This window comes from Nannospalax galili, unplaced genomic scaffold (genome assembly GCF_000622305.1).
Source record: "Nannospalax galili isolate Female #2095 unplaced genomic scaffold, S.galili_v1.0 scaffold1340, whole genome shotgun sequence".
In the NCBI taxonomy this organism is placed as follows: Eukaryota; Metazoa; Chordata; class Mammalia; order Rodentia; family Spalacidae; genus Nannospalax; species Nannospalax galili.
In genome coordinates, this window is record NW_008346293.1 from 997787 (window position 1) to 1009461 (window position 11675).

Below are 11675 nucleotides of genomic sequence, written 5' to 3' on the forward strand. Positions count from 1 at the left end.
AGCTGGGTTGCACAGTAGTTATATTTTTAATTTTTGAAGAATCTCCACACTGACTTCCATGATAAATAACACACTCCCACCAGCAGTGAATAGGGTTCCTCTTTCTCCACATTCTTGCTGGTATTGGCTGTCATTTTTTTTTTTTTTTTCTAGATAGCCATTCTGACTTGGGTGAGATAGACTCTTAAAGCAGTTATAATTTATAATTCTCTGATGGCTAATGTTGTTGAGCACTTTTCAAAATATTTATTGACCTCTGTATTTCTTCTTTTGAGAGCTGTCTGTTCAGATCATTAGCCCATTTATTAATTAGGTGGTTTGGTTTTCTCATGTTTAGTTTTGTAGTTCATAACACATACTAGATATTAATACCTTGTGTGATGTGTAGGTTCTAAAGACTTTTTTCCATTCTATAGGCTGTTCGTTTACTCTGGCATTTGTTTCCTTTACTGTGAAGGTTTTTAATTTCCTACAATCCCATTTGTCAATTCTTAGGATTATTTGCTTTGCTATTAGAATCTTTTTAGAAAATCCTTACCCATGTCTGAATATCTTGAAGTGTTTTGCCTGTTTACCTCTACCAGTTTAGTTTTAGTTTTAAGTGTTACATTTAAGTCTTTGATCCATTTTGAATTGTGAGATTTATGGATCTAGTTTCATTCTGTCATATCTGGATATCTAGTTTTCTAAGCACTATTTGTTGAAGAGGCTGTCGTTCCTCTAATGTATGGTTTTGACATGTTTATCGAAAATTAGGTAACTATAGCTATGTGTATTTATTTCTGGATCCTCTATCCTATTTGATTGGTCTAGTTGTCTGGTTCTGTGATGGTTCCATTCAGTTCTTGTTCGTAAGACAGTGTATTACACTTTAAGATCAGGCATGCAGTATTTCCAGCAACACTCTTTCTGTTTAGGCTTGCTTTAGCTATTAGGGTCTTTGTGCTGCTATATGAATTTTACAAATTGTTTCTGGTACTATGAAGGATATAATTAGAATTTTGATGGATATTGCATTGACTCTGTAGATCACTTTAATTTGTCTAATTTCACAATACCAATTCCAAAAATCCATGAGCACTGGAGGTCTTTCCGTTGTCTAGTGTCTTCAATTTCTTTCTTCGGTGCCATAGTTTTCATTGTAGAGATTTTTTACCTCCTTTGTTAAGTTTATTCCTAGGTATTGTTTTTTTTTTTTTCAAGCTACTTTGAATAGAATTTCTCTAAACTGGTTTCTTTCCCAGAAAGTTTGTTATCAGTATATAGAAAGCACATAGGTTTTTATTGATTTTGTATCTTGATATTTTACTGAGAGTGCTTGTCAGGTCTGTAAGAGTATTCTGCTAAAATATTGGGGTCTTTTAAATGTAGGACCATGTCAACTGCACATAGAGATAATTTGGCTTCTTCCTTTCCTATTTATATCCCTCTAATTCATTCTCCTGTCATATTGCTCCAGCTAGGGAACCGAGCCCGGTATTGAAGAGAAAGAAGAGGCATTCTTATCTCATTCCATATTTCAGAAGAAATGCTCTCTTTTTCCCCTCTTAGTATAGTGTTAGCTACAGTTTTGTCAATACAGGTTTATTGTGTTGAATTATAGTCCTTCTGTTCATTGTTTCTTCAAGCCTATTACCTTAAAAGAATGCTGAAAATTGTCAAAAGCCATTTCTGTTCTGTTGAAAAGATGATGTGATCTCTGTGCTCCTCTATTCATGTACTATATTACATTTGTTGATTTGCATATTTGAACCAACCTTGCATCACTGTAATGAAACCAATTTGGCCATTAATATTTATAGCTTCTCATAATGATGCCTATGTCCAGAAACTTGGATTTGTACTTTATACTATAATTTCATCTCCATAATGTTAGAGTCCTTATTTATAGATGAAATAGACTGAATTATAGACAGATAAGTGATTGGCTATAATAAAAATGTAGATTACCCGACCCACTACAATGCCCAAGAACCACATGGCATCTGTGACCTATGAACTCAGATATGCAGTCTGATCATGAACCTCACCACCATGACACCAAGGTATGGCATGGTTCAGCAACACCAAGCCCAGGTAGGAATAGTCAGCCTGGCCTTCACCCCACCCACCTCCACCTGAGGATAGTGCAGTGTCCTGCACCCAGCCTCCAAGGACCATTGCTCACTCCCACTGTGACCCAACCCCTGCCATCCAAGGACCACCCATATAACCCAGTGATTCCTCCATAGACTTCTGAAAATCAGCAATGAGAATCTTCTAACCCTATAGAAGGTTTGCTATGGAGCTCAGAAACTGCATCTATCCCTAACTGTGCTGGAACCACTTCTGACACACACCCCATTCACACATCAACACAGAGTTAACCCAAGCATCATTCAGCTGGCCAACAACCTGACAAATTAAGGTAAAAGCAAACAAAGATTCAAATACCTGCTCAACAAAGGTGATACCAGATACTCATACCAAGAAACACCAACAACGTAACTCCAGATGCCTAGATCCTTTCACAAAAACACAAACAGCACATGAATGACCAAAACAATAAGTCTCCTCCAGAAATTAGCAGCCCCATCATAATGCTCCATCACAAAAGTAACTTAGTTGATGTACAAGATAATGATTTCAAAATAATAATTATAAATATGTTCAAGGTACTCAAAGAGGATATGAATAAATTCAGGAATGAAATTTGTCCTAGTTTATTTCTTCATTGCTGTGACAAAACACTCTGACCACTACCAACTTGGGGAGGAAAGGGTTTATTTAGCTTACATCTCCCAGGTCACAGTTCATCAGGAAACCCAAGGTAGGAATTCAGGGCAGGAAGCTGGAGGCAGGAGCTGGAGCACAGGCCATGGAGGAATGCTGCTTACTGGCTTGCTCCCCTGGCCCCTGCTGAGTCTGCTTTTTTATGTAACACAGGCCTACCTGCCCAGGGGAGGCATCATCCACAGTGGGCTGGGCTCTTCCACATCACTCAACAATCAAGAAGATGCCCCACAGACATGGTCATAGGCCAGTCCTATGGAGGAAATTCCCCAACTGAGGCTCCCTCAACCCAGGTGTGTCAAGTTGACACTAAAGCTATCCAGCACAAAAATCTTAAAAAAAAAAAAAGTTGAAAAATACAGAAAACAATTGAAGTTATGAAAATAGAATTTAATAAAGGTATAGAAAGACTATCCAAAGAAAACAAAACTAAAAACTTGAAATGAAAAATACACTCAGTGGAAAAAAAACAAACAAACAAAAAAAAACTCTGAAAGTCTCAAGCGTAAAACAGAATATCAAGGCTTACAAACAAGGTAGAGGAATTGGATCACACACAGTCAAATAAAATGTTAAATCTAAAAAAAAATCCAGGAGCAGAATATTAAGAAACTCTGGGACACTATAAAAAGGCCAAACTTTTGAATTATAGATATAGAAGGAGAAGAAACTCAGGTCTAAAGCACAGAAAATATTTTCAACAAAATCATAGAAGAAATTTTCCCAAATCTAAGAATTATCTATCAAGGTGCAAGAAGCATACAGAACACCAAATAGGCCAGGAAAGAAACTCTCAATGTCACATAATAGTCAAAATATTAAACGTACAGAATAAAAGATATTGAAACCTGCAAGAAAGATAAAATGACATATAAAGGCAGGTACATCAAAATAACACCTGAAATTTCAATGGATATTTTGAAAACCAGGGGGATAGCCTGATGTTCTAGAAGTTCTTAAAGACCATGGATGCCAGCCCAGGTTATAATGCCCAGCAAAACTATCAGCCACAACCAAATGAGAAAGAAAAACTTTCTGTGATAACTTTCCTCAAAATGGATTTGAGGAATTTACAGTCACTAAACCAGCTCTACAGAGGATACTGCAAGGAAGATTTAGATCTGAAGAGAGAGTTAAACATACCCTATAGGGTCAAGGAAATAATTCCAGAACAGTTCATCAAAAGAGGTCTATGAAACAACAAAGTAACAGGATTCATATGTATCGTTCAATAATAACTCTCAACATTAATGGTCTAGATTCCTTGATAAATAATCACAAAGTAACAGACTGAAATAGAAAATAAGATAATTGTTTTGCTACCTCCAAGAAACATATCTCATTATTAACAACAAACAACAAACAGCATCTTAGAGTAAAAAGATATAAGAAGTTATTCCAAGCAAACGGAAGCAGAAACAAACAGGAATGGGTATTCTAATATCTAACAAAATAGACTTCAAATGAAAGCTAGTAAGAAGACATAAGCAAAGATACTTCACATTCATTAAAGGAAAAATCCATCAAGAAGATATAATTCTAAATATTTGCACACCAAACACAGGCACCTAATTTCATAAAAGTACTGTTAGACCTAAAACCACAGATTGATCCCAACACAACACAATGAAAGTAGGTGATTTCAACACCCTATGCTCACCAACAGGCCATCTATACACAAACTAAACAGAGAAACTCTGGAGTTAAATGTCATCATAAATCCATGGATCTAACAGATATCTATAGAACATTCTATCCAAACACTGAAGAAAATACTTTCTTCTGAGCATCCCATAGAGCTTTCTCCAAAATTGACCACATACTAGAATAAAGCAAGTTTCAACAAAAATGGGAAAGTTGAAATGCTATCTGGCATTCTATCTTACCATAAAGGAATAAAGCTGGATATCAACAGCAGAGGCTACAGAAAGTATACGAACTCATGGAAACTAAACAACACACATTGAATGAAAATTGAGTCCAGGGAGAAATCAAGAAAGAAATTTTAAAATTCCTAGAACTGGATGAAAATGAAAATACAACATACCAACAATTATAAGACACATAATAAGAGAAAGCATATAACACTAAACCTGCATCAAAAATTTTAAGAGCTCTCATTAGCAACTTAATAATGCATCCTCAAATTAATAGAAAAGGAATGCTTCTGAATTCTTTTTACAAAGCCCTGATGCAGGGCTTTTGAGCATAATGGGACTTTTCACGGCCCAGTGGTATATGACCCAAGGACCTAAGATGTCAGACACATTCATCAAAGACCAACATAGGGCAGGGACTGGAGAGATTGTTCTGTGGTTAAAAGCATTAGCTTCTCTTCAGAAGGACCTGAGGTTCAGTTCCCAGAACCCACTTTTGACAGGTCACAACTACTTAAATAACTCCAGCTCCAGGGGATCTGACACCCTCTTCTGGCCTCTTTGATGATCAACACCACACACATGACATACATTCACACACACACATAAATAAAATCTTTTTAAGTTAAAAAAAAAAAAAATCAACCTGGGACAGAGGCTCCAAGTTTGTTGTTTGTTGTTTCATGCCAATGAAAATTTAAAACCTGGAATCTCATGACAGTAAGCAAAGAGGAAGCAGGCTTTATCAATACTAAGCATTAATACAGAGCAGGGAGAAATTGAGGAACGGTGAGAGAGTAAGGACGGCAAAGAGGGAAACTCCCAAAAGAATGAGGAGTTTCTAAAGGAGGAGAATTCACTTGAATTTTCTTTGTCTGGAGGTTTTACAGAACAATAGCAAAGAGTAGACAAAAGCAGAGACTGTCCCTACTGAAACTGGTTAATTCTTTGGGCTATAATGAGCTGGCCCATGGAGGTCCCACAAACTCTATGCATGTCCCCATGGCTGCAGCCATGATTGTGTGCTGTTCATATGCTGTGCACCCAGTTAGTAGTGATTGAAGCCCCTCTGTGTACACTTCTGACTCCAGCTTTGTTAGTTACTGACCTTGACTGTCTGCTAGCTGTCAGTCACTTCGCCAGGGTTACCATTCTCCAACACTGCAGGTGGTATCAAGGGCTGTTAATTATACTAAACTCTATTTTTTCTAACATTTATATGATCAACTTGTAGCTTTGCCACATCAGAGGTTTAACTATCACAGCTACCAAGATATAGCTGTGGTCTTTTTTGGTTACTTCATACTTTGTCTTTGTCTATACAGTGGTCTGGGGTTTCCTTCCTGAAGTGGGTACAAGTGTGCTTTACTAGAAGCGATTCTTAAAGCTTATTCTGTTACAGTCAGCTGTGTTAGAAGTGAAGACATATGCAAGGACAATAGGGCCTCAGGGTCTTTGGGGAGCCAGGTGGCCTGTCTTCATTGGCTCAGAGTCCTATCTCTCATCTATTTAGTTTAATTATCAAACACCCACCTGTAAGCCCTACTAGTCATCTTTTTGGCACTCCAGACTGTACTGTTTTAACTTTTAATCTTCCTTTCAACTCCATCCCCTGTTCTTACAACAATAGATGTAGGCAATTGGTAGTTTTTACCATAGACCCTTTCCCTTTACTACATGCCTCAATATTAATAGGAATAGTGTCCTGATAAGAAGAGAAAGAGTTCAAACTCACTCTTGATCTCTTTCTGTCTCTGTCTCTATCTCTGTCTATCTGTCTCTCCCTCTAACCTCCAAGGAAAGACCATAACATTTAAGAGAAAGCAAGAAAGAGATACCTTATCAGAAACCAGAAACCAATCCTTCAGGTACCTAGATCTTGGACTTCTAAGCTACAGAGCTGTGAGAAAATTAATTTGTTTTGTAAGCAACCCAGCCACCAAGTCAGTACTTTATTATGGAAGCTGGGAAGGCTAAAGTGCTTTCTATTTGCTAAGAACTCTGCTAAACACTAAGGAAATAAATTTGAGCCAAATATAGCTTTTTCTCTATCAGTAAATGGGTATGAGGGAAATAGAGGAAAGGAAGTATGATCAATGGTACTAACACTTCTACGTAAGGTTCTATAGTGGCCTTGAGAATGGAAAATTAATTCTGAATAATGGAGAAGTTTGGAAAGTTTTGACAACAGAGAAAAATTTGTATGTTGAGTCTTTCAGAAAACAGTTTGGTAGAGGATGAAATAGAGTGATTTAGACTTGAAAAAAAAATCAATATGAGCAAAGGTAAAAATGTGGGTAATTGCATTTGTATTTAGAAAGTGAAAAACAATTCATGCTAATTAGTTAGCATATGAGTGGTAATAAGAGATGCAGGAACACATTGAGGCTAAATAGGGCTACAGAAATTAATGAGTCACTATTCGTTCCTGATCTTGCATGAAAGTCCCCAGGGCTGCATGATAAAGGTCAGGGCATATCCATAGATGTTTTCCTAAATTATCAGTTCTTAAAAATAATAACATAAGGGCTGGAGAGATGGTTCAACAGTTAAGAACACTGCCCTGCTCTTGCAGAGGACCTGGGTTTGGTTCCTAGCACCCACATGGTGGCTAACAACCATCCATAACTCCAGATCCTGGGTCTCTCAAGCCCTCTTTTGACCTCTGTGGGCATCGCACAACATGAATGCACTTACACACATGCAGGCAGTACATTCATACACATGAAAAACTAATAAAATATGTTTAAAGGACATATAACCCTCTAAAGGAAATTCACTACATATAGATTAGAATGCAGAAGGCCTGAATTTTTATAATAAAAGATAAGAATGTTTTCTATGGATTTAAATGTTTCCAAGGACAGACACATATGATAGAAAGAATTCCATTCTATTCATAAGTAAGGACATCAACTCAAAACTTTAATGGGGATAATGTTATAGGCAAGAATGATAGATATGCCTAAGAAAATGGAAGTTATAATATAATAAAATCTATGTCTTTTAGCTAATTTTTGCAGTATTCTATGACATGGTTTATCTACATTTGTTGAACACATAATTACTCCAAGGGAAAGACATTTTAGACATCTCTATTTGAGGGATTCCGTTCTTAACACAAGACTAGATGGCTCATCAATACTTAAATCAATACTATTTATTTTCCTCTTACTTAGGTGGTTTAGAGTGCTTTGTCTAGAGTAGCATCAGCCAGAACTATACCACCAAGGAGCAGGTACCACAGAGACAATCTTAGTCATAAAACAGCTATGAGTTGGTTTGGCTTCTTTCTTAGGATCAGAGTTATTTTTCAAAAGAAGCTTTAATATCCTAAATTTAAAGATAATTGTATTGGCAAACATTTAATGAACTAGAGGGATTCTTGGGCAAACTATGCTAGCTGTAACACACACTAATACTCTTCATTTGTTATTCTGCCCCTCATAATCCTCCCATCAGCCTTCATGTCTTTCTATAAGCCTAACTCCCTCCTTATACCACAAACAACTGGGTATTCCAGTCAAAACAAAACTCTGTGCTCTTCATCTCTTACATCGATACCATCAATTAATCCTGCTGGTTCTGTTGGCAAACTACACTGGAAACTGCCACTACCTCAGCCCAAGGACAATCAAAGAGAGTGTGTCAACCTCCCAATGCCTCCGTGCCTTCACAATAAATCATTCTCCACAGAAGAAAACACATAACCATTTTTAAATACAAGACCTTTACCTCCTCTGATAAAAAGTATTGTGTGATGTATAATTATGATCTATAGGTTTGGCTCTTTGTTGTTGTAATTTTTAAATGATGCTGGCCTAGAAAATGTACATGTCCTTTTACTATGTATTTTTGAGAGTTTACTTTTAAGTATACCTCTAGACGAAATTACCAAGTAATAAAGGATTATATCTTCAACTTGGCATCTGAGAACTAAATCAATATAGTATCTCTCAGTTATTCATTTCTTTCAGAGCACAGTTTCAATAATCAGAAAAGTGAAGGGTATTCCTTCTGGCCACCCCATAAAGAATTTTGCTATCTGATGAGATTAGTGATTCTAATTATTAGCAAGTCTAATAGATTTTATTCAGCAAAAAGGTCCAGAAACAGTTGTAGTCCCTGCACTGGAGCCCACTGAAGTTCTAGTTTTCTGGTTTCGGTGAAAAAGTCCATTACCTAAATAAGCCACTTGAGGCAGACATGACAGTTTTCAATTTACAGTAGATTATTTGGATGTTATGTCATTATTGAGGAGCATTTGTACATAATCTGCATTAAGTAAACTGTGTGTGTTCTCATTCTTACATGTCAGTAGTGATAGGACATGGAATGAAAAACACTGGGCAGTATATACCTGTGATGAAGTATAGACTCAGGTATGGCCCTAAGGAAACCCTGGTGCTTTCCCAAGGGCAGACAGTACTTGGGAAACAATAACAGCCTTGGTTTACACAGGAGATGAAAACAGTTTTAACTACAGTTTACACTGAAGCTTTACTAAGAGCAAGGCTAGTGGCTCATGACTCTAATTCCAACACTTGGAAGGCTACAGCAGGAGAATTGCTGTGAGTTTGAGGCCAGCCTAAACTATACAGTGAGTACCAGGTAGCCTGAGCTATAGAGTGAGACCCTGTCTCAAAAACAAAATTTCATCACACCCAGAGAGAAATCATCTGCTTTATTGTACAAATGACAGTTTCTACAAGGGCAAAATTTAGGTATAATTATATACAAAGTTGGAAGATGAGATATTTATATCCAAACATCATTCTATTAATGGACAGTTTAAATATATTCAGCATAGTAAAAATTTAGAATGTTACCATGTCTGTGTTTGGGCCTTACAAGAAAGAAGGCAAAGACAGAAACTCTGCTGGCCCACTGAGTGTTCCACAACAAACAGTCCCACAATCTGATCTCAGAAAAACAGAAACGTCATGGTGTCTATGAACATGAACAAAATTAGTGATTATGCTTTACATAATATTGTTTGAGGCAATCATCATAAGAAATACTATCAAGATTCATAATTGCACAAATTTGTAAGGCTTTACATTTCTGGTCACAAGTTACACTGCTGTCAAAACTCACAAAGAAATAATTGTAGTATTTTGGGAACTGCTTACTGTCTAGGGCAGCAAATTGCTTAGCTAATGCATATACATTTTTCGGCTGCAGATCTTCGATGCCATAGGCCTGAGTCAGGATATACTCCAATGTCCAGTTGGATACTCCCTTTAGGTTTGCATCTGTCAAATTCAAATAATACTGCAACATGTCCTACAGGTAAAGACAGTAACAAACCTGGTTTACTTTTCAACATATAAAGTACTGCACAGTATGAAGAGCCCTTACTGAGATTTATGTGCTGTTCTGAACTTAAAAGCTGCTATTAAGATTAGGTCTCAATAACAAAACCTATACCATTTCTTAAGTTTTAAAAATAGTGAAAGAATATAATAGTAAATAATCTAGATATACAGAAAGTTAAACAAAATAAAGTACCTTGAATCCTCACAACTCAGGGGTAACCATTCCTAACAGCTGTACACAAATCAGTCAGGTGCTGGAGGCAGCTGAGTCAGCTCAGGAACACTAGCTGAAATTCTTAGATATGCTGCAAGCCCGCTGGTGTCAGTTTAGGAACTTGAGACTGTCCAGGACATGTACATTTTCTATCTTGAAACCAAGAAGCACTACCAATCAGGGCACTATTTTCCCCAATGAACTCTAGTGCTAAATATTTGCTAACACTCCCATGCACATGTGTTCCTTATTCTTTATAAGTGAAACTAAAATAAATATTCGAATACACATGCCTATTTGACTTTTTGGCCATTTTCGTTAAATGGGCTCATACTAAGCAAATTGCTTTGCATTTTTACTTACTTTTATTTAGTGCTATATGAAGTCAATCTTCCCATGTCACTAAACACACACACACACACACACACACAGAGAGAGAGAGAGAGAGAGAGAGAGAGAGAGAGAGAGAGAGAAAGAGATGGGAGTGTACATCTAGATGTATCTGAGATTATCACCCCAAAGCAGTCAACTAACAATTATAAAAGAATTCTTTTGAACTAGTTTATAAATTGTTCTAGTGAATATTTAATTGATTTTTATGGATGAAGCCAGATGCTACTCCATCTCCTCTTCCTGTTATTCTGAGTAACAGAGACATTTTATCAAAAAACAGAAATTTGTGAAAGAAATGCAATTGCATTAAGAGCTACTTTAACTGAAACAAAATAGTTTCAAATTATATTTATCTAAAAGGGCAGTTACCCAACCTGAGAGGCCCACAATATAAATAGTCCTTTGATGTTAAATTATTCTAAAACATATAGGCACAAATATGCTCCAGAGAATGTTGGAGACAATGATAAATGCTCAATTTTATTTCTTCTTTAAAAATTGCAAACATTTACTGAGCACACAGTATGAGCTAGGCATGATTCCATGCGTCACATAGATTTTCTTCATGGATTCAGCTTAGGAACTCAGTTCAGTCATAATTGTGTGTTTCTGGTACGCATGGGATTCTTATTGTATGTGTGTACATGTCCATGTGTGTATATGTATACATGTGTGTCTGCCTATGCATGTGCCTGTGGAAGTCAGAAGTCAATTCTGGGTGTCTTTCTTGACTTCTCTCAGCCCTATTTCTTCTGAGACAACTGAACCTGGACCTTGACTTTTCAGTAAGACAGCCTGATCAGCAAGCTCCAGGATCTTCCTGGATCTCCACACCATTGTGCTAGGGATACTGGTATACACAGCCATGCCTGGCTGGTACATGACTGCTGAGAATCTGAACCTAGATCTTTATGCTAAGATCTAGGTTGCTAAGACTCAACTCTGAAACTTGCCAACTTACCAGTAATGTGTAATCACCTGGCTTATACTTTAATAGTCGGATGCCAGGATTGTTGGTCTCCTTTTGTGAAACATCTTTCACTGGTGTAACAGCAGGAGCCACAAACACAGAACTTAGTGGATTTCCTGAACAAAAAAAAA

General features: G+C 36.9%; 1 protein-coding gene across 3 annotated transcripts in view; it reads right to left on the minus strand.

The window, feature by feature from the left end:
- Positions 1-9314: 9314 nt before the first annotated feature.
- Smpdl3a (sphingomyelin phosphodiesterase acid like 3A) overlaps positions 9315-11675 on the minus strand; it is an 18616-nt gene continuing 16255 nt past the window's right edge. For all 3 annotated transcript variants that reach the window (XM_008842727.3, XM_029568128.1, XM_029568129.1), the window contains 2 exons: positions 11536-11660; positions 9315-9935 (listed from right to left, as the gene is read on the minus strand). In XM_008842727.3, the coding sequence (XP_008840949.1) occupies positions 9618-9935; positions 11536-11660 (443 nt within the window). In that variant the 3' untranslated portion in view covers positions 9315-9617. The remainder of the gene's footprint in view (positions 9936-11535; positions 11661-11675) is intronic.